The following is a 23742-nucleotide window of genomic DNA, read 5'->3' as shown; positions in this document are numbered from 1 at the left end:
AAGAGTGCTAGGGTAAGCTAAATAATATTATGAGAATTTTATCAGATTTGTTTCAACCAATTTCTTTAGTCAAACGGTTTGAAATATGTAAATGTCATACCGAACGAATAATTCTAATGAAAAAAAAAAACTTCCAGTTAGTTTTAGTAAGTCAGATAACTAAACTTGAAACAAAAATCAGTTCAGCTTTTCTAACTGCAGTTTCAAATAACTGAACTTCAAACAAAAAACTGTTTATTTTTCCTATAACCGAACAATTTCTAACAATCAGAGTTTTAACCAACCAAACATGGTTTAGCTCGATTTTATTTCTTCAATACTAACCGCTCCTTCATACATAGAAATGCCAGATCCGTCAGCCTGACTAGAGGCCGATCTCTCACGTGTGGACCAAGCCATGAGACCAACACAGAAATAGTTCAAAATAGCAAATTAAAAATTTCCAGCCTTCAGGCCGTTCTTGACATCGTCTTCAGTCTGATCCATGAACCGAAATGAACGCCAAAAATATGAAATTTGATAATAATGGGAATCTCCTGAGTTGGTCTCATAGTTTTGTCTATACGAGAGAAAACGGTCTTCAGTCCGGTTGACGAATCAGACTCAAGGCCGATCTACGACCATCTACTTATCAGTTTATTCTAATCATAGAGAAAATATAGAATAACTTGATCTGTTGCTATCTATATCTTTACATATCTTATGCTATCATTTCCCTATGGTTCGATCAAGTAAATTTTCAATTCAATAAGGTAGCAATAAGAAACCTAATATAACAGCAACATTTTCATACATCAACATCTTCCCTTAAAACTTAAAACTGTTCGGTACATTTTTTTATCATTTAAATTGGATAATCGTTTTAAATGTAATTGTTGAGATCACGATAAGAGTGAGAAAAAGTGGCAACTGACATTTTTAAGTGGTCTAATAAGCCAGTTATGGGTCGTTAAAGTGCTAACTCAGTTTTCTTTCCAATCAAAAACGGTTTCGACTATATTAACAGAACTTCTCTCAACAATTCAAAAAATGTATCTTTCCAAACTGAAACATTTTATTCCCCATATCGTTCATAAAAAAAAGTAACATTTTTTTGAATTCGATAACTTGTTTATTTTGGCATAATTCGCGAGAAAACGCATGTTAGAACAAAGCCAATGATATACTGAATGTATTAAAAAAACTCCAATGGAAAATTCGAAACCGTTTATGATCTGGAAAGAAAACGGAGTTTAACACTTCAACAACCCATAGCTCGCTTATTAGATCACTTAAATATTTCAGTTGACACTTTTTCTCACTCTTATAATGATCTTAAAAATTGTATCGAAAAAGATTATTCAATTTAAATAAAAAATGTTAACCAAACAGCCGTAATCAAAATTCTACTGTATTTCCCACTGGTTTTTGCCAATAAGGAAGCAATAACAAAAAATATAACAGTGAAATTTCCAGACATCAATATTTCCCTTTGACACTCATTTAAAACTCTACAGTATTTCCGACTGTTTTTTGACTGTATGGCTTCAACGTTCCTAACAAGTCCTCCTTTGTCAGATTAAACTCAGTCATTCACTTGCACAGGAGGCACAATCCGTCTATTTGTAACAATGGGCTGGTCAATAGGATAGGTGCCACCAAACACAATTTTCGTATGCTTTTTAGCCGACGGTCTCTGATACCCGAACAAACTATGACGCAGCGATTGCAGCAAGTGACCGTGCGAATTTCTCCAGTCGCCGTCGACCGAATGTTGGTTGCCCGAATTCTGACACACGACCAGCGACATCGGTCGCGTCAGGTTTCCGTCCTGATGCATTCCGACATCACTTGTCCGAAATACACCTCCGCCATGACAGCTGTTAATCAAGTCGGGTGGAATCGATTGTCTCTGATTGTAACACAAGTTAGGTCCCGATGTTGCACAATAATTTTCAACACCTCTTAGATTCATTTCAGCAGGTAAACCTTCGGACCCTTCATGACACAACCTTGCGACATCACATGGTTTACAACCGACATTATTCTCAACCCCGGAATTTGCATTTCTTGAAATTTCACTGCCCCCTCGATAATCGTCCATTCTTCCATGTCGACAACTGTTGCAGAATTCGTTATTACGGCCACTATCAGCGCAACTGTTCAGTGAGGCTAAATACATAATTTGAGAGTTGTTTAGACCGCCTTGCATGTGACTACTACTTACAGGATTCGGCTTGTCTTTGGCTGTCTGTTGATGTCCATATCATCCACAGCAGAGCAGCAATGCACAAACATTCACTATTTAGAATTTTTTTCTTAATCATAGAGTAGATTTTCATCATATTTAAATCAAATATGTAGTGGTCTATTAGAATACAGTTGAATTATTATTATCATATTAAAAACTGTGCTCAACGGTAATTATCAACATTTCATATGATAAAAAAACAAGAAACCTCAACATTTAATAACCTTAATTAATCATAATTAACGTCAGCTAAGGTTAATTTCAGCTTTGTCAACGACATTTTCGAGCGTATCGCTGCTGAGGCAAGCCGATTGGCTCACTACAACAAACGTTAAAAAAAAGAAAGAATGACCGGGAGTGATATTGTATCTATTCAATGCTCATAGAATCAATTGAATGTTACTATCTTCTGTATGCATTCTTCAGAGGCTAAAATGACGTTTATTTGGATGTAATTAATAAATTCTTGTTCTTCTCAACTCTTTAATTAAGAATTATTTTAGATTTTAGATTTATCTAAGTACAAAGTTATTTCTCATTAGAACTCTTTCCCCACACACAGACTTGTCTATGTGGGGAAAATTCACAAGTGTTTTATATTATTTATACATGTACTGCATTTGTAATGATTTTGTGAATAAAACTCAATTTTAAAAAAAATCTCTATTCAATTATTTTTTGTTCAACTAAATAATTGCAATATTCAATAGGTAGAAAAATATTATTTCAATTTAAAATTTACTCTTATTATCTTTCAAATAGTATCATACAATGAGGTATCATTTGGTATTGGTATAATTTGAACAAATTATTTCAGAATACAGACTTAATTGAACGTTGAGAAACTGCTTTGGTTGGAATTTGCACCAATTTGCTGTGATGACTATTCTTTGAGGACTTGACGAGATACGACATAAACTGGTCTATACTTACGTTTCTTCAGCTGCTATAAGTTGATATTGATGAAAATTTACAAGTGACGAACAACTATTGTATGGTCATACATTGAGAGCCAACTTGGAAGGCTCTTATTGACTTAAATGTGATGAGATTTGTTTAAAATCGAATCAACAATCATTGATTGAGCGATAGAAATTGAAATTATTATTAAAATAAATAAATTGAAATTATTATTGCGATAGAAATCATTATTATTGTAAAACATCTCATAATTGTGATGAAGAATCAATAATTCATTTACTAATTTCATACAAAAAGATTTGGCGATTGTCGGCCAATCAGACATCAATATGGGTGCCATGTTGTTGCAAAATCGTTGTGTATTAAAGGAGCTATTAACTACAAACCAATTCAGTTGAAAGTATCCCAAAAATATACATGAGCTTTTCAAATAATTTAATGAATTTGTATTAATAACCAGTTTCAATACAGGTCACAGGAGCGTCGGTAATTGAGGGTATTAGGCTCAACTCACACTTACGCGACTCAGGTCGAGAAGAGACTGCGACTCTTCTAGTCTCTTCTCGACGCAGCATTTGTTTCCAAATGGTTACGTCGCGGAGACTAGAATCAACTGGTCTGAGTGTCACCATTTGGAAACACATGCTGCGTCGAGAAGAGACTAGAGTCGCAGTCTCATCTCGACCTGAGTCGCGTAAGTGTGAGTTGAGCATTAGATTCCCGCAATCCCACAAACACATTAGTGTTTGATGCATGTTTTGGATTGTGAATTGGAGTGTAAATAGGAAATGTAAAACAAAGTGAAATATAACCTAGAACATTTTGATTGTTGTATAAATTAGAATTGGAACCGTTTTGGGCTTTGGCCTGTGGTACTTTTCTAGAAGTTGTATAATTCTAAATGGTTGAATAAAATAAATAAGTTCAACTCTAAATCATGAAATTTAAAAATTTTATCAAGAGAAGGGGAAACGTTGGGTTTGTTCTAAGATCAAGTTCAGGATGATGGTGGCACCTAATAAATAGAATTCCCAGTTGAATTTTGTCTTTCACATTATCTCATCAAGTAAAAAACTTGTGAATCACAAACGTAATCTTAAACAATAGAATAAAAAATAGAATTTCAGACTAGATTATTAGAGTTCACATGTTGCTTACATTAAACATTGAAATAACAGATAAAATACGTAAAAGATGGAGTAATGAAAAAGTCAACATACCTGAGTTTTATTATCAGTGAGTGGCTGGGGAGGTTGCTGATGATTCTGCTGTTGTTGTGACGCACTATTGTAGTAGGACGATGGCCCAGAGTTCAACGTGATGCCACCTGTCGAGTACCCAGCATCAGTTGGCTGATGATTCATATCATGCTGATGATTCATGTCGTGCTGTTGTTGCTGATCTTGCATGCCATACTGCTGATGCTGGTCCTGCTGATACATGTGCTGCTGATTCTGCCAGGAGTTGGCGGCTGGCTGCTCCCATGGTTGCTGCTGCTGATTTGGTTGCTGAGGAATGCTGCTGATTGGCTGGTCAATGCCGTAAGTGGGCGGTGATGTATAATCTAGAATGTAATGAAGGAAAGAATTGGCTTATACACGTACGGGATAGGAAATTCACGAATGGCGCATCGTCACGTCCTTAGACCAGTTATAGAATAGACACGCTGGGAAGTCTAGCCTCTGAAGCCAACATCTACTGCCATATCACCATATCGTGACGTCAGCATCGGATAGAAAACTTTTCTGCAGAGTTTGTTTACATTGTTTTCCATAGCTGATTGTGTCTATTTCAGATGCAAGTAAATTATTATTTATGAAAATGGTAAACTCCCGCTGAAATAGAAATAGAAAACAAACTCTACAGAAGTTTTCTATCCGATGCTGACGTCACGATATGGTGATATGGCAGTAGATGTTGGCTTCATCGACTTTCAGTATGAATATACAATTGGCCGAGTCTATTCTATAACTGGTCTAAAGTCACGTCTTAACTACTGGACTGATTAACTTGAAATTTTGCATATAGATTCTCAATTTACCGAGGATGGTTATAGGCCTATTTTAAATTCTCTATGATTTCAGTAGGTCAAGTTTTTGATTAGATCCTTGAGGAGCAAGAGTTACCTGCTAGAATATAATAAAGGAAAGAATTGGCTTATACACGTACTGATAGGGAATCCACGAATGACGCATCATCACGTCTGAACTACTGAACTGATTAACTTGAAATTTTGCATACAGATTCTCAATTTACCGAGGATGGTTATAGAACTATTTTGAATTCTCTATGATTTCAGTAGGTTAAGTTTTCAGTTTATCAAGTTTTTGATTAATCCTTTGCACAGGTTACCTACTAGTCCAGAAAAAAAACAACACTAGAATGAATTATGTGGATCCAGTCGAATTATGAATGATTAATATGTGAAACTCAATATTCTATCTTCATTATAATTGATTTAAAATGATGAAATACGATGATGAATTTATTGAAAGAGCATATCGTGTGATTGGATAACCCAGGTATATTTCCAAATTCCACATGAAAAAATATATGGTCCAAAAAATATGTATATACTCTTTGAAAGTGAATATCTAAGTAAAGCACTGGCAGCAATCACAGTTTGCATGCAAACAAGGTCTATAAAAACCAGGTCAAGACACCCGTGTTCCTTATGGAGCGGCCATTTTGTGGGGTTTTATGGCGGGCACGCCACTTCCTTGCCACTTGTTCAGGATGAGAACGGTCCAACAGATTGTTGAATGAAATATAATGGGATTCTAATGCCACTGACTAGCCCTTCTGGTTGTGCATTGCATACGCCACGCCTCCGCCACGTCCGTGCCACGTCTCTACCCGACGACCGTTCTATGTCAACTGGGCCTTACTTGGTGTGGTAGTATGATTTATTGTTAACAAATAGTGTGACATGAGTAGTCTGCATGCCAACTGTGACAGCTGCCAGTGCATTACCAAGATATTCACTATCAGAGAGTTTATACATTTTTTGGATCCCTCTATATTTTTTATGGACTATGATAATATATTTGTTACTTGTATAATGGTTTTTAGCTTTTAGCGCTGAAAAATTATAAATCGGGGAAGTTGATTATTCAATTATCATTAGATTCGAAGTGTTTGATATTTGTATTTTCGTTCAATAAATTATTATTATCAGCATATTTTCATTATCTAAGATTTCTAAACTATAATTGATTTAAAATCATCACTTATTTCTTCATAACTGACTTTATTTTCTCTCTCAAAACCAATGATCAACTAATCATCATCCGACTCATTGCCCACGCAAAAGCCTGGAGCTAATGTGAGCACAGAAAAAAATGTTCATATTCAAATATTACCTATAGTGATGTCTACATTATAAAGGCAGTGTTTGATTTGCAATGGTATTGCTATCCTTGTCTATCATTCAACAAAGCGTATAGCGCTATCTCTTTCTCGCTTTGCTCTGTTGCCAGATCGTTTTTTAACAATGTAGAATTGATAATTAATTAATTAACAAAATATTTCATCTCAATTATGAGATTCATTATGTGATTATTGAAAAATATAATTTCTTGCTTAATAAAATCTAATTGATTATTTTAAACGAGAATGAACCGATAATATTACATCAATAAACCTGTATCAGCTACTATCTATAGAAGATCGATATTACAAGACAGAGGATCGGCAACGTTTTTCTCCCATCTTTCTCCACTGCCATTATAACGTGGACCTTACTATAGTATCAGTAGCAATTGAATAATATAATGGCAGTATCTCTCTCTATTAATTCAATATATTTTTAAGACAGAGGATCGGCAACGTTTATCTCCCATCTTTCTCCACTGCCATTATAAAGGTGCGTACAGATTCACGCGCCGCGAACATGAGCAATTCACTTTTAATCAGCTGATGCCAAGCTTTTTATATCTGTATCTTACCGTTTCTGTAAAAATACAGATATAATCAGCTGATTAAAAGTGAATTGCTCATGTTCGCGGCGCGTATATCTGTACGGACCTTGACGTTGACCTCACTACACCTGTTTTCAAAGTACCTGTTCGTATTCAAATTACCTACCTGTTTGAAACTGGGACTGCTGATACGGCTGCTGGAGATTGCTGATCATGGGAACCGCATTTGGATTCAGCATGCCATTGCTATCAGTTTGGTCATAAGTCATAGGAGGCTGCTGCTGCTGCTGACCCCAGCCATGCAGGTTGGTGTTGTCACCGTACATCGGAACCTCCATTCCCTGCTGAATACAAAGAAATAGTTCAGACATTTGTGCTCTAAAAAATCTAAGAAGAAATTCTAATTTAAGTAAATCTAGAATCCCCTGCTGAGTAAATGGAAAGGGATCAGACATTTGTGTTCTATAAAGTGCATCCTGAATAGACTTGAACATAGTGAATCTTTGAGCAACTCATCCATGGGCTATATATGTGCAAGAAAAAATTAGGATATTTTGAAAGATAGAAAATATCGCACTTACTTCTGGGAATAGCTGATACAAAAGATTTGAAATATTTTGAAAGATAAAAAATATTGCAACAACTTCTGGAATTGGCTGATTTGAAAAATCATCATTTAAGATGCGTGACGGAGATCACATCACAGATACTCATATAGTGAGATCCACTTTCAACTGTCAGCATCAGTTAAATGAAAAGCGTTTATGTTATTCATGAAGCAAGTTGACTGCCCTATGTGAATATCACTAAAGTTATCTTAAATGAGGTGATATGGGGAAAGATAAATCTAAATGAGTCCCTAATGAGTTAAAAAAAATTATTCGTATGACTTTTATTGGTGGGGAGTCCCTGATGGAAGTGAAGGATTAAACTTCATTCAAGTAATGAGAAAAATTAATCTCTTCTATTTATAAAGATATAATATTCATTTTCTAAATGCATTGTCATCAAGTCAAAACTGATATAATAAAAGCTGAATAATGAAGCAATTGTTCATATTAATTTTCTAAATTTGATGTCATTGAGTAAAAAATTTATATGATAAAAGCTGAATATTAAAGCAATTGGTTTTCTCAAATTGAATTTCAACATTTTATCTCTTTTCAACAAATGGGAAACTTGTATTTTGCTATAAGCTTTTATATTTAATACAGAAATACAATAGGGAGTGTATTACAAAGAGCTTTTGTTAATTTATAACAAAATTTAAAAGGTCGTATTTCTAAACATTCTTAGCGAAGCAGGCTTTGGTTGTGTATCAACGGCAACCAATCAGAATCGTGAAACCAACTACAAGATTAATAATTATTGATCTACTTGTTCGATCAAAGCGTGCTTTGCTAAGAACATCCAAAGAATCGTTTATAAATAAGACTTAAATAGAGTCTCAAAGCTCCTCATAAACAAATAAGAGTTTGATAGTAAAACATGTACAACACATTCCATTTTAGTTAACTTTTTCCCAAAAGTTAACATAATTTTACTAACAGAAACATCAATTACCTGATTGGAATTCAAGTCAGCTCCAGACGTTGACACAGTTGATGTTGAGATCGCGCGGCTCATGTTTGATGTTTGCAAATTAGTTTCCTAAAACAAACATAGATTAATAATTCCATTTTCTCAAATTCAAAGTTATAACCTACAGTATTAGCTTATGATAGTACAGTTATAGTACTGTTATAATCTTATGATAAAGGATGACCAATACACAGAAATTAAATTTGAAATTGCATTTGTTCAAATGCTAATGAATAAATAATTATTATTGAACGAAAATCGAAAGTTGAATGCTGTGAACCACCCGGAAGACTTCAACTTATGCTACTGCAAATATTGACAACAAGGTGAACAGCTAGAAGGAAATTTAATGAGAGCTACTATACAAAAATAGTACCTAGGTAAAGAACCGGGTCCGATTCCTGAGCTGGAAGATAATTTTGGATAATTTGACCGAGCGAAGTGAGGTGTAAGATTCAAGTCGACGGTTTGGCATTTCTCTTAATGTTTAAATGTTCAATGTTGCGCATTTACGGCGAAACGCGGTAATAGATTTTCATTAAATTTGACAGGTATGTTCCTTTTTAAATTTTGCGTCGACGTATACACAAGGTTTTTGGAAATTTTGCATTTCAAGGATAATATAAAAGGAAAAAGGAGCCTCCTTCATACGCCAATATTACCGACTATAGAATTATTCATCATAAATCAGCTGTCTAGTGGACTATATTACTACCATAGCCACCTCTAATACAGAGGTATTCAAAAACATCGAACATCTTGAAAATGTATATTACCATCAACGTTGTAGACAGTTGCAGCCAGACCTGATAACAGCGCTCACACCCACATTCCGGGACGACACGTCACGGTAAGATAGGACATACAATACCAGATATAGACAAAACCTCAGAGACGACATTCATCGAACTGGTATGTATGAGAGGGAGGTAAAGAGTGCAGGAATTCGGCTTTAAAATTCATTGCCAACACGCATAAAAGCTCTTACAGGTGAAAAGTTCAGAATTAAGGTGAGGGAGGAGTTGTTGCAGGTTTGTCCTTATTCCAGTGAGGAATTCTTTTTGCATTATAGAATGCAAAGATTGACGACTTAGATTATAATTGACAAATCCTTATACCCCTTTCATAGGTGGTCAGTGGGATGAAAAAAAAAAGAAAAAAAAAGCTTTATGTTTATTAAGGATTTTTTAAACATTTCAAATTGATAAATTATTTATTAATTTTTGAGAAAACATAACAACAGGTCAATTTAACTTACTGAGCGCGAGGTCTACTGTTCACAGAACTACTAGTAGTAGCTCTCATAGAATTTTCTTCTAGCTGTTCAACCTGCTGTCAATATTTGCTGCAGCAGGAGTCTTCGGGGTAGTTTACAGCATTTAATTCTGGATTTTCTTTCAATAATAAATTATCACAATAGTTATGTAAACTTTATTTAGTAAAAAATACATTGAACCATTGATTTAATTAGCAGCTCTCGATAGTGTTTGCTTATGATAGGCGGGCCAGTACTCACACTGATATCATCGAGCATCTGCTTGAGGTTGGCCAGCCAGTCGGGATCAGTGTCTGGATCGGTGCAGAGGGGGTCGGCCATCTTGAGTGCGTCGGCCAGTTCGGCTACCCTGATGGCCAGCGGCCGACTGTCGGCCAGCGGCAGGTTGGTCAGGTCGATGGCCAGGTACTCCAGGTGCTGCAGTGCCGCTGCCAGCCTGTTGCATTCCGCTAGGCGCACGGCTAGCAGGTACTTGTAGGTCTGCAATCAAACATTATGTATGTTTATGTGGATAATTTCCTTCCATATTTGATGAAATGTAGTGTGAGAAAAATTGGTTAACTAATGAATATGGTTGGTTGTGAATCAAATGAATGAATGATACCAACCATATTTGTAAATTTACTAACCATACATGACATCGTGGTCATGCATGACCAAGCGCGCAGATGAGAACCAAAATCTGGAGAGCAATAGGAACACTCACACTGAACGCGTGCACTTGCTGATGGCGTTCAGTGTGAGCAGCTAAAGACAAGTCATAACGTGTTCCACTCGTTCAAGATTTTGTTTTCGGCTCATATATGATCTGACGTGCACTTGCAGATACACGCATCCAATGTGATACCCTACAAATTTTTTATCGTATCTAGTTGATAGAGAATAGTTATTATTTTTAATCAAAATTCACAATGGTTATTGATTTCGATACGCAATTGTTGTGTATATTGAAAGGATGGTACCAATATAATTAAAATTACTTATTACTCAATAATTTTGAATTCATTTGAAGTAAATACAACATGATAAAGTTGGATAACCAAAACTTCACTTTGATGAATAGTGAAGTGAAGAACTACAGGACTGTAGTTTTTGATTGAGCTGTGTCAATTAAAAAGATGCTGTTAATATAATTGAAATCAATTACAATATATTTATAATCTGTATATTTTCGGACTTAAATTTATTCAGTGACAAAACATAAACTTTAACCTGGATTCGCACACAAAGTGACAGTTACTAATGAAAATATAATTATTGTTCCCACGAGTTCTGATAAAACTATTCCCACTCAGAATGAGTATGAATAATCACATTATAACTCATGGGAATTATATTATCACTGTTCACTGTCACTGTCGTGTGCAAATACAGCTTTATTCTGCTACTATATATATCAACATTTTGGGAAAGGGACAGTTTTGGGTTGAGTCTGTTACCCAATCGTTACCCTTACCCAATACTCCATATTATGTGTATGTTATTAAACATAGTTGGGAGGCTGTTATTTTTTAAAAGAAATAGTACCAACATGATTGCATTGTCCTAAATTAATTGGTAAGTTGGCGGGCTGACCTGAAGAGCAGGCATAACAAAGTCCTTCTTGTTGAGACGCATGGCATACTCGTAGCAGAGCGAGAGCATGATGGCGCGACAGGTGGCGAACTGAGTGAAGGGCAGCTGATGGGAACTGCCCAGTAGCACCAACTTGGCAGCCCCGCTGCGGTCCGTGTAGTCCGAGAACTTCACCTGCGCCGTCAGGTAGCAGAAGTGCGACGCGAACAGTCGACCTCGGTTTGCTGCAAAATCAAATCAAATTGATAGGTGTAAAAATTGAGAAATCGATGCACCCTTTTTTCAACTTTATTTTATTACTTACATGTCTCGTCATATTATTGCCACTTTTCAAGTGAGTGAATGAAATAATTAACGTTAAATAAATACTTATTGATAAACCTTGATTTCTTTTCTTTCGTGTAGTTTAGAATGAAGATTTTTCGTGTAAGAAGCTATGAGCTGTATTCAACTTCTAACAGTGAGTATTTTCTCCTTTTGTTGATGTGGATATGAAATGAATTTAACTGCGAAATCTGAAGATCGACTGCTTTATTGATAGAATTTGAGAATTTGTGTATTCAATGGGTTTGTTTGTATTATAATGTAATGTTTTCTGACCACAAAATAAGAAAAAATGAAACCTCTATAAGCATGAGCATTAGACTGAATAAGATGAATTGAACATATAAAGAATAAAATTTCAAGAAAGTGGCGAAGTGAAATAGATTAGAGAGTCGAATTTATCATTTTCAATTACTTACTAAATATTACTAATTACTGAAGATTTCAATACTAATATGTTGGCTTTGTATCCAGTTAAATTTGAATTAAAATTTGTTTATAAATTGAGTTTTACTTGAAAAGCCTCACCTAATGAGTCTCCCAACGTGATAACAGACTTTCTATCTAGATCGGCATTTCCCGACGGATTACTGAGCATCATGGCTAGATGAGTTCTCCAATCTCCCCACTTCTTATCAGCTGCACACTGTAACATCAAGTTTTGATTAGAACACCAATAAGATCGATTTAACATTGAACTAATTACACGATACTTATTCAACTAGTTCATGGATTTGCCTGGTTCACACTATCGCAAAGTCCCTAGCCAAGTGGCTTGCCAAGTCACGTTGAATGCTCACGTTGGTTTTTCCATCCACACTGCAATGTGACCATTTGTGGATGCTCGACTGGTCACTTGCCTTAATTCGACAAAAATCGGAGCGATGGCAAGCGAAGGCCTGTGAAGCCGAGCGTTTGCAAAGCAGCCATCCACACACTCATTTGCACGCATATTGTGCGAGAGTGTTGATGCTGCTTTAAATGTAATAAGTAATGTTAGGCCAACCACTAACGTAACGTTTCACCGTATATTTTCGACTGTACATCAACGTTAGTACCAGTTGCTTCGACATAGCAACAGAGATACAGTCAAAACGTTCAGGTGAAAAGTTACGATAGTCACAAAACATCCAATGTTCTTCAACTGAAGAAATAGGAATTGTTTTCATTGATCATCACATATTTCATCAGCTGTGGATAACGTTAATTTCACTTAGTGCCGTTTGCACAGTGTCAGCTTAAGGATGTTCGGTACACCTTTTTATTTTTATTTCAATTGGATAATCTTTTTCAATATAATTGTTAAGATCATTATAAGAGTGAGAAAAAGTGGCAACTGAAATTTTTAAGAAGTCGAATAAGCGAGTTATGGGTTGTTTAAGTTCTAAACTCCGTTTTCTTTCCAGATCATAAACGGTTTCGAATTTTCCATTGGAGTTTTTTTAAATACATTCAGTATATCATTGGCTTTTTTCTAATATGCGTTTTTCGAGATTAATGCCAAAATAAGCAAGTTATCGAATTTACAAAAAATGTTACTTTTTATTTATGAACGATATGGGGAATAGAATGTTTTAGTTTGGAAAGATACATTTTTTGAATTTCTAATAATAATGTCGAAACAGTTTATGATCTGGAAAGAAAACGGAATCTGGAAAGTTAGCACTTCAACAACCCATAACTCGCTTATTCGACTTCTTAAAAATTTCAGTTGCCACTTTTTCTCACTGTTATAATGATCTTAACAATTATATTGAAAAAGATTATCCAATTGAAATAATGAAAAAAGTGTACCGAACAACCTTAAACTAAATTTCATTTTAAACTAGATTAAATATATATCAATTCTTGTTCGTTATAATGTGGTTCACTTTGAGATTCAGCCACCAGCTGATTAAATTTCGTTCAAGCGTTGACTTGGCAAACAGCCATTAATATCTTTCGAATTGATCAAAATGATAAATGATAAATGATGGATTATGGATTATAAATTAATTATATTTTTAAAAACTAAAAGTTGAAATATTATAAACTTACGGTAGCAGCTTGAGGTTCTCTGCCGGACATGGTCTGATAGAGAGTTTGCAGAGGATCGTTGACAGCCAGGCCATTGGCAAACCTCAGTACCACGTTGTTGTAGGTGCGAGCGTCCATCTTGTACGCCAAGAAGAACGCGTGGCCCCAGATTTTGTTCTGTATTGCCCATTCTGACAATCATAAATTAAAAAATGCATGAAATATGTATACATTTGATGAAGAAATTAGGAGAGTACTCGATTAAAGAATAATCCAAGAACTCAGACTTGGAAATACGCATCAATAGACCAGAAAATAATTAAAAGACGCAGTAACCCGGACTCATATCATCAATGTTTGATTCATGTTGTAATTAATCAGCGATTTGAGATTAGAATCAATGGAATGATTTTCTTTAATCGACATGTTCGTCTGGAATCAATAGTACTAACTACAAAATAATGAAATATTGATTGAATTGCGTAATTGGCGTAGGCTTGTGAAATTTGAAATGAAGATCAACTATTTAGGCCATATTCTATGTTCATTTCAGAAAATATGATTTTGATGTTGACTCACATGTTCAAGTCTGCTTTATTTGGCTTAAAGAGTTCGTTTTCGAAGGTACAGTATCACCGGTTTTTAGTAGCAGAAAAGAGATAAAGGATGAATTGAAAATTTCCAGTAAAAAAATGGGTCTCGAACCCACAACCTTTGATGCATCAACCGCGCTCGCTACCAAAAAAGGGTACGGAGTCACTTTGAGAAAACCCTGTTTGATTATGCTATTATAGTTACGTGAACTTTTAATCACCAATAGAATTGTTGTTTTAATTATTAAATTAGAATTAATTAATAGCAACAAAACTTAGCCTATGTCTATATCTATATTATAGATAAGGCAAGAATTTAAAATGTTATTGAGACAGGAAAAATATACAAAAATAAATCGAAGGACCCTACCTAGCGCATCAGACTTGTTGCCCTCCAACAGCAGATCCCTGAACTTGGCGACGATCTCATGCTGGGACAGGGTGGGGGCAGCCGCCATATTGGCCCCCCCGTCCATGCTCCAGCCTTGCACCTCTTGCTGCGACGCCGTCAGGCTGGCTTCCTCCTCAGACGTCGTCTGCTGACTCAGCGCTTTCTTCTCCTTGTAGCTCGCCAATAGGAGTTCGGCTACGTCGTTCTTGTCTACTACCTGCGACAGACAACACACAACCAATTATAATATTACAGGAGGTTGGTTAACAATGATGTAAATTCAATACCTGTCTGATATCGGAAAACGACTGTAAATGATAGAGAGAATTGATGTTAGATAATGAATCCAAACATCGAGATTTAGGGTGAAATATTATGACGGAAGCTGATTGAAGAATGAGATTTTTCTTTTAATACTGTAGGCCTATTCTATTTGTTGAAAATTTTCCTACTAATTGGTGGAAGAAACATTCAAGTGATGCAGTAAATATTACGGCCCCCATCCACGGTCAAACAAGAATAAGCAAATTAGTACCTACCAATGTAACTGGAATAAATTGTATTCAAGGAACATTGGTACCTACTTATAACATCAGGTCCCACAACTAAAATAAACATATAAAATGGTAATATGATGTAAAATTTATGTGTTTATTTTAATGATGGGCCTGATTTTATTAGTAGGTACCAATTTGTACATCTTGTTTGGCCGTGGATTAAACGCAATCTCGGATTAAATGAAGATAGATCAGCTGTTGGTTTAAATCCGCAATGAAACACGTTTTGTTTTGAATACGGCCATCACTACTTGCAGTCGTAGATTAGCGTAGATAGTGCATATGGGTCTCGGTTGATCACATTAGATTTCATTATTCATGTAGAATACAGTAAATGCTGGCTCGAATATAACTTTCCAATAAATACCGACACAACAAAGCAAAGTAACGAATGAATTTTACACAATATGAACTAGGCAATCATTTAAGGATAAGGAGATAAAATGCTATTTGATGATAATACGATTTTGTGGTGTATCTACAGAAGTCGGAAAACTTTTAACTTATCAGTGTTTATTCTTAGAAACTCATGGATATTTGTACGGAAGCTGAAATTTTAAACTATTTCTCGTCACTGAACCATCAGCACTTATTGTACAGTACTTACATATTGCACGTATTCACTTCTTTATATTTAACCTTTTAATTTTTTACTAATGCATTAATAATGAATATTTTATTATGGTTTCAATAAAACATAAAAGGGTGCTGCTGGATGATTATTTTATTTCAGTGCACGTATTGTAAGCTACAGTTGTTGTGTGAGATAGTAACTTATAAATGTAACCAAGATAGTTCCATAGTATGGAACTATCTTGGCTGAATGATTTATGATAGTATGAAAAGGCTGGATGATTTTAATTTTATTTCAGAGCACGTATTGTAAACTACAGTTGCTGTGTAAGATAGTAACTTATGAATGTAACCAAGATAGTAACTTATACAGTAACTGTATTTCAAATTAGTGTACTCACCCCATTAAGCCGCACCACCAACAGTATCAAATCATAGAGCAGCCGCTCCGAACTGCGCGTCGACATCTCACTGCGCCGTTTCAGATACTGCACAACGGTGCTCTTATGAGTGACTCCGGCCGTGAAGGGGCCCGGGCACTCCAGCAGTTCAGCCAGATCTGCATCACAGCTGTCGGCTCCGACCGCAGCGGCAGTCAGCTGCAGCAGCGACACGGTCGCAGTCGTGTCGTAGTCGGTCGGCCACACGACCGACAGCTGGTTCTGGCGACTGAGGTGCACTCTGGTGTGCGAGCCGATGAACAGAGGTGGAGTGTTGCGCTGAGACTCCACTTCTTCACCAAAGTCGTCTTCGTCGCCCGTCTTGCTGATGTCGTTTAGCGAGCGATCTCTGCACAAATGAAGAATCCATTGGAATATAATAGAATTAAATTAGAATAGCTTGGGATTGAATATTCTTATCAAACGCCCCCTAGACGGTCAATATTGTTGTACAATAATATTATAATAAACATCTAGGTGTTTATTCTAGTTATGTGGCCTGAAGTTATTAATGTACTAAAAATTCACATTTTCACCATGATATTCCTTCTATGTTGAGCTAAAGAGTTCTCAGCTTGTAGCCTTTAGAAGGGCTGTTATTATTAGGCCTTGTTAGCTTCTTTTTGCTGTGAGTTCGTAGAACGTAGAAGGATTATAGGGAGTTTCCCTATGTAGGCCTAACTGTTTGCTCTTTCTGTTCACTCATTGCAGTGGAAATGACACGTTCAATCTTCATATTTGATCATTGCCAATCTAATCGCCAATACCAACACACCGCCATGGCAGTAATATTTATTATCACCAGTCCGCCATGGCATGTATTCGATTTAGCTATTTAGTGGCCAACACTTCTAATTCATCTGCCGCCATAACGTTAATAAAACATGAAAATCCAATCAGTCAACGGATGTAATAAATTTATAGGTTATGTGCTCTAACCGCTCGTCTCGAGACACCGCTAAGGAATTCCACCTTTATTTAGGAAAAACTGCTAATTTTGGTGAGCATGGTACTGACGTGTGACTATTACTGTACACAGATGTGGAGGTTCTGGGATACGGTAAATTGTCCCAAGCGGTAAATTGTGACAAACGGTGGAAAGTTCCGCGTCCCCTGGGAACAATTTTGACAGTCAATGTTCCAAAATCCAGTTACCGGTAAATTACTCCTGCCTCGCACCGCGGTGTCAGAGATTGTACCACAATCGCAGAGCTGTCATTGGTCGTTAAGATGGACCGTCTGCACATGCGGATAGCTTGTCTACCATAGCATAGCCATAGAATATATAACCAACAAAATTATGTTTGATAACCGTTCGTTGAATGATTTTTCTCTATAGAATATTTGAGAGTAATGAAGTGAAAGAAATCCACACTTCTCTAGACGGTAAATTTGTAAAGCAGCCTTTGTTCATTTACGCAGCTAGTGAACGACACATTTTGGTGGAAATCAACTTCATAAGTGCGCGCCAAAAGCTTGAACCAAAGATTTTGAAGTGGATTCCATGGGAACATTTTGTAGCAGTCACGTGATTGTACAATTTACCACTGGAACTAGAACAATTGACCAGTTTATCGTGTTCCCAGATCGTGCCCATGACTTAAATTGACTCATCTGCTTTATAATAGCTTTTGTGGTGTAATACCATTGTTATTATTATTGTTATTATAATTGTGTTGTGGTGCAGCTGTGCTGTAGTGATTGCTCATGGATCCATTGTTTTTTAAGTTATGTGTGGATTGTAGTGTGTAGTATAAGTTTTATCTGCTATAGTTGAGTTCTTCAACTCGTATTTTCATGTTTTAATTAATAGCGACGATTGTCTCAACATATTGTATGTTTTATGGCAATAAACGATGATTTGATTTGATTTGATTGTTGGTGATATAAGAGTAAGTAGAAGCTACAAATACTGACGTGTGACTGTTGGTGCGATGCGCCTGCGCAGAGCTGCGCCCCGAGTGCACACTGGCACGGTCAGCGTCGTGGTGGGAGGTGACCGCAGTGCTGCCTCCTGGCATCGGTTGCCCGTACTGCAGCTTGCCCGCCATGTACTGCTCGTACCAGCTGGCATAGCGCTGCGGGTCGGTGCGACGCATCTCCTCGTAGTACTGCTGCATCTGGTAGTAGTACTGGTATGGGTTCACTGCGCCTAACAAACCGTACATTGAATTCGTCACTTGTCCCAGAAACATCGTTTATTGACCAACAAATGCAAGCAGACTAGGGGCTACAAAACTACACATAAAAATCGTCATTTGCCCCAAAAACATGGAAAATTGTTTTTAAATTAACCAACAAATACAAGTAGGCGAGTTCACTGCACCTACAAACCACCAGTAAAAATTGTCATTTGTAACAAAAACATACGAAAATGAAAACACAAAAATGTGAAGAAATATCAGGAGTTTCTTTGGAGAAAAACAAACAGGTTTAAACACCAAAGGTCTAATCTTCAGTGTGACAGAAACTTGTAGGTTATAACTATAGGTGTTGAGACTTGTTTGTGTTTGTCTCCAAATCAATTTGTAATAATCGACCACATCTTTGTGTTTTCATTATGAATAAACATCACTAAATTTCAACAACACTGTGTCGTCAGAAGATATAAAATAGCTTGAATAGACCAACAAGTAGGCTACTAATAGATTTGAAGAGGATTCCCAAAAATCAGTGAACACTTTCACTGATGAAAATATAATTTCCATAAAAGTTCTATTATGACTATTCATACTTGCTCGGACGTGCTAAGTCCCATTAGAAATAATCGGATATGGTATTGATTATTATAAATTTATTATTCATTATTATTTTGATTCCCAATTTTTAAAAAGATAACTCATCATTGGCACTTGATAGTATGGTTTTTGTGTGATCTTATTGCCTACTTTTGTAAATTGTAAACTTTGATAAACAAATTTTAAATTCAGGTTTATGACTACTTGATATATTCAGAATATCTTCTACGATTTTATCTTAATACATTTTTTATTTTAAAATAAAAACTAGATCCATGCTTTGATAAAAGGTGCAGTCTGTAATTATATTCTAAGATGGACTTCAACATAATTTGATTAAATTCTTCAATAACTAAGTCAAATTCATTGAAATAGGTTCATCGACTTCCCATTTCATTGGCTACAGTAATGATAAAAAATATATCAATTAAAGTTAAATGCAACGAATTTATGTTATAAGGAAGATAACCGCTTGTAATTCTATAAAAAAGAAGCCGCTTGTGCTTTTCCCTGAAAATAAATGTTTGAAATTATAAATATCTACACATACTTGTATTTTATTTGTTTTTTCAGGTTTTATTATTATTTCTTTTTTTCTTACTATTGCTCTAATTCTGTTTGTGTGAAATTGACAAAGACTTATTCTTTTTTTTAGTTACCAAAATCAAGTGACTGTCTCGTTCATATTATTATGTACAATAACAATAGTGTAGAACTTCAACCACAGCTGTTAAGCTACTAAAGTTCTTTTCTTTTATTTCATCATCATACTGTTTCTATATAATAATTGCATTGTAAAACATGTCAATGTTGTGAATAAATTTCAATTTCAATATCAATTTTTACTTCATGTAGATGATAACCGCACGGTCATGATCATATTCATTCATAGAATATGTAATAACTGTATATGGAAATTCATTATATTTTAGATTAAATATTTTATTGACAATTCTTTACTAAAAACATAGCCAGTTTTGTGTTACCTGTGTGTGCATGAGAACACCATTAAAAATCTACACATTATGTATGTATATAATAATCGCACGATCATGATGATATCCATTCATAAAATATGAAATTATACAGCAATTCATTATATTTTAGGTTAAATATTTTATTGACAAATCATCACTAAAAACACAGCCAGTTTTGTGTTACCTGTGTACGCATGAGGACACCACGGACAATTGCATGCATGATTCGAGGAACAATTACTGGTAGCCGATTGACAAGGATTGACACTGGGGCAGCAGGGAGGAGGTGGAGGAGGAGGCTTAGGCTGAGGAGGAGGCATACGTTTCCTCAAAATCCGTCTTCTTACACTTGACGGTCTTGCAACCTTTGTCGTCGACATAGAGGAGGAAGGAGAAGGAGCCTTTGTCGCCGACATAGAGGAGGATGGAGAAGGAGAAGGATTGAGAGAGGAGCAGACCTGGTGGTCGGGAAACCAGTTGGATGGATTGAGCTTGATCGGAGTGAGCGTTGTCATACCTGGGTCCGGGTAATAGGCGTTGCTGTGGTGACGTGGTGTGGGTACAAAGTCACGTGGTGCGGCCTGGCGGCGGTAGTCGGAACCTGAACGGCTGGTGGGCCTAGACCTGGGGAGAAAAATATAAAAAATTAGAAGCAAAAACCAGTTATCGTCCACTAAATAGTCAAATAGTTTATTCACTCAAAATATACAGGATATTCACAAAATATAAAAGGACAAGTTTAGAAAGTTATCACTCACTAAATATTCAAATATTTCACTCAAAATATACGGAATATTCACAAAATATAAAACAACAAGCTTGGAAAGTTATCGCTCATTGAATAGACAAATAGTTTATTCACTCAAAATAATAAATACAGAATATTGACAAAATTTAAGTGGTTTTAATCTTTATTTTGTAAATTTAAAGTTAGTTTCATGTTTTTACGAAAGTTTTACTGTCAATCTATCCAAATTTAAAATTGTTTGTTTTATTCTAATTTATATTTTCAGATTGTGATTTGGTGTTGAAATTGAAATGAACATAACATATGTATAATATTTGGACAATTTGAAACTAAATTAGGAAATTGAAGAAGTTTTGGGCAACAGCCTGTTTTTTCTTTTCCGATCATTGTATTGTCTGTGCTAACCTAATAAATAAATAAATAAAATCTAAAAGGACAAGTTTAGGAGTGAACAAGTTACTACTCACATAAAGTTTTGGACATTGTTCGTTAGTAGAACGAATAATCAACGAACGATACAATTAGAGATAGAGTTGAACTGACAAAGCATTGCAAAGTAACATGCATGTTGTGGAAATATCTACAAGTATTGCAATAGATTATACTAAACCTATCCATTCTTTAAATACGAGTACTAGATAGAGCTAGGAAAATGACAGTTGCTATATTTTTTTATAGTTTGATTATGATTATTTTTCAGGCTTACGAGTTCCAAAGTTTAACATTGCCTATTCAATTCTGTAGTCAATATCGACAGTTTAAAGAGTCATCATGTTTGACAACCAGTGAATGCTGAGAGTATTTTTGTTCAATTTAAATAATCAATCAATAATTCTATTCAATTCAACACAATATAGATAAATCGAATATAAAGAATCACAATCAAAAATGAATGTCTAATAAAATACAAAATACAAAACAGGCTTCATGGTGGGGTGTGCTGAAACGAAAGGAGGAAAAATATTTAGCCAACTATGGTTTTCCATGTAATAGGCAGGTAGAGGGTGTATAAGAGTAAGGAATGAAGGGTTTAATTAATTACAAAGATTTACTTAGAAATTGGGTGATTGCAATAACAAATTATTTATTCCAGTTTACAAAGTTTTATTTTGATTTTTTCAAAATGTTCATTCAATCTCTATTGATTTCGTTCAGAGATACTGTTGATTTATTGTAGAATCCCTCCAAATCTTGAATAATATCAATAGTGTGAATGTAATATTAGAAGCTTTGTAATTGCTATTGAGTAATATGAGCATTGTCTAGTAAGTATGATACATTATGAAGATGATACAGCAACTGGAAAATTTTCTCAATCACGTTTATGTTTCAAACATTTCAATGGTCTGTAAGTTCATATTTTTTACAATTCATACGGAATACAGTAATTATTGGGAAAATATGTTGAAGAAACAAGGAAAAATCGTATGAAAATCAATATTTGAGAGGAATATTACTCATGAAACTTACCTATTTTCACGCGAATAGTAGTCTTCTCCTCTGTAATCGTAATGCATTCGCCTATCTCCTCTACGTCTCCTATAATCAGAAACAGAATCATCAATAATTGTGAGAAGAATTCAGTGAACTCTAGATCTACTGTCTTAAAAACTATATATTTTCCAGCTAGGATGGGTAAGTAAACCACAATAATAGTTTAGGTAACTCGAAAAGAGGAGATGGTTTTTCATAATAAGGACTGTGCAAACTATCAACCCGGCTGAAGGCTTCGGCTAAGCCTAAAGAACTATTTTCACTTTGTCGAAAGAGAGCATATTATGTTATATTGAATTTATTTTTCAAACTAGGTGTCTTTTTGAATTTATTTTCATTTTCTCTTGTTGAATTAATTTTCATTTTCTCTTTTTGTATTATTTTAATTATGTTGATAAAGTTCTATTCTATTACAAATTAGCAGATGGAGTTCTGAACAATACCATCTAAACAAACACCTGGAAAACAAACGATTGCCGCATCTGATTCTCTCCTACAAAAAATTCAAAATTCAATTTTATCAAGCCAAAACACTTTACAACTGGCCATGTCAACAGGTATTGAAAAATACATATAGCTCTTTATAGCTCTAGTCTTGAGGTAATAAGAATGTTTACTTTCTTCTGACAAACCCAGAAATTCCGGACAACACTCAGGACTGTCCTCTGATTGGCTGAGAATCATCTCGGTGAAAATTAGCCAATCAGAGGACAATATTCTGAATGTCGCCATCGACAATCGACAATCGGGGAGTGTGAAAACAGACAATGTAGTGAGTTGCCTTAGTGGGCTTAAATACCTTACCAAGTCAATGAGAATTATAATGTTCATCTACTTCACTATCCATGACGAACTTCAAGTTAATAATTCAAAACGAATTATAAATAGTTAAATTTAAAATAGTTCAAAACGAAACATTATAATGCATTCAAAAGTCAAAATGTTGAAGATTATTCCTGTATAAAATTCCCAACCAAATAGTGATACCCATCGAACAATATTTTCCAACAACCCCATTCTACAAATAAACTGTATTTGTATTTCTAAATCTTGTGGAAGATTGAATGACCCCGGTACGGTAGTAATTTCTCAAGCAAGGCTACTGTATCATCCTGTGATCAGCTAACGACAATGATACTGAGTACTTTAAATTGAAATATGAATGTAATGATATAGTCCGAGAGATATTACTTTTATAATGAAGAGGGGAGACCAGTTTTTCCTTCCACAGTTTGTAGCATGGACAAAGTAGTGGAGAGGAGTAAGCATGCTTCGCACAATTGGATGCTGAGACAAGAGTAGGGAGAATGGTGTTAGGTAGTGGGAGTGATTGATGAAGAAAAGAGTATCGGTCCTCTCTGTCTTCGACTGTTTGAGAGCCGTGTTAA

The 23742-nt window shown here is 35.4% G+C and overlaps 1 protein-coding gene across 10 annotated transcripts in view; it reads right to left on the bottom strand.

Moving 5' to 3' along the window:
* LOC111056919 (protein transport protein Sec16A) overlaps nt 1-23742 on the bottom strand; it is a 78150-nt gene that overhangs the window by 24421 nt on the left and 29987 nt on the right. For 7 of the 10 annotated variants that reach the window (XM_039433643.1, XM_039433642.1, XM_039433639.1 and 4 more), the window contains 13 exons: nt 22331-22399; nt 20630-20736; nt 18315-18549; nt 16359-16746; nt 14807-15044; nt 13865-14034; nt 12356-12473; nt 11504-11727; nt 10169-10408; nt 8635-8721; nt 7238-7415; nt 4372-4715; nt 2207-2230 (listed from right to left, as the gene is read on the bottom strand). In XM_039433643.1, coding sequence (XP_039289577.1) covers nt 2207-2230; nt 4372-4715; nt 7238-7415; nt 8635-8721; nt 10169-10408; nt 11504-11727; nt 12356-12473; nt 13865-14034; nt 14807-15044; nt 16359-16746; nt 18315-18549; nt 20630-20736; nt 22331-22399 — 2422 coding nt within the window. The remainder of the gene's footprint in view (nt 1-2206; nt 2231-4371; nt 4716-7237; nt 7416-8634; nt 8722-10168; nt 10409-11503; nt 11728-12355; nt 12474-13864; nt 14035-14806; nt 15045-16358; nt 16747-18314; nt 18550-20629; nt 20737-22330; nt 22400-23742) is intronic. The other 3 variants (XM_039433644.1, XM_039433641.1, XM_039433640.1) reach the window with 2 other exon arrangements.

This window comes from Nilaparvata lugens, chromosome 7 (genome assembly GCF_014356525.2).
Source record: "Nilaparvata lugens isolate BPH chromosome 7, ASM1435652v1, whole genome shotgun sequence".
Classification (NCBI taxonomy): Eukaryota; Metazoa; Arthropoda; class Insecta; order Hemiptera; family Delphacidae; genus Nilaparvata; species Nilaparvata lugens.
The sequence above is the reverse complement of the archived record's forward strand: the minus strand, read 5'-3'. Positions and strand labels throughout refer to the sequence as shown.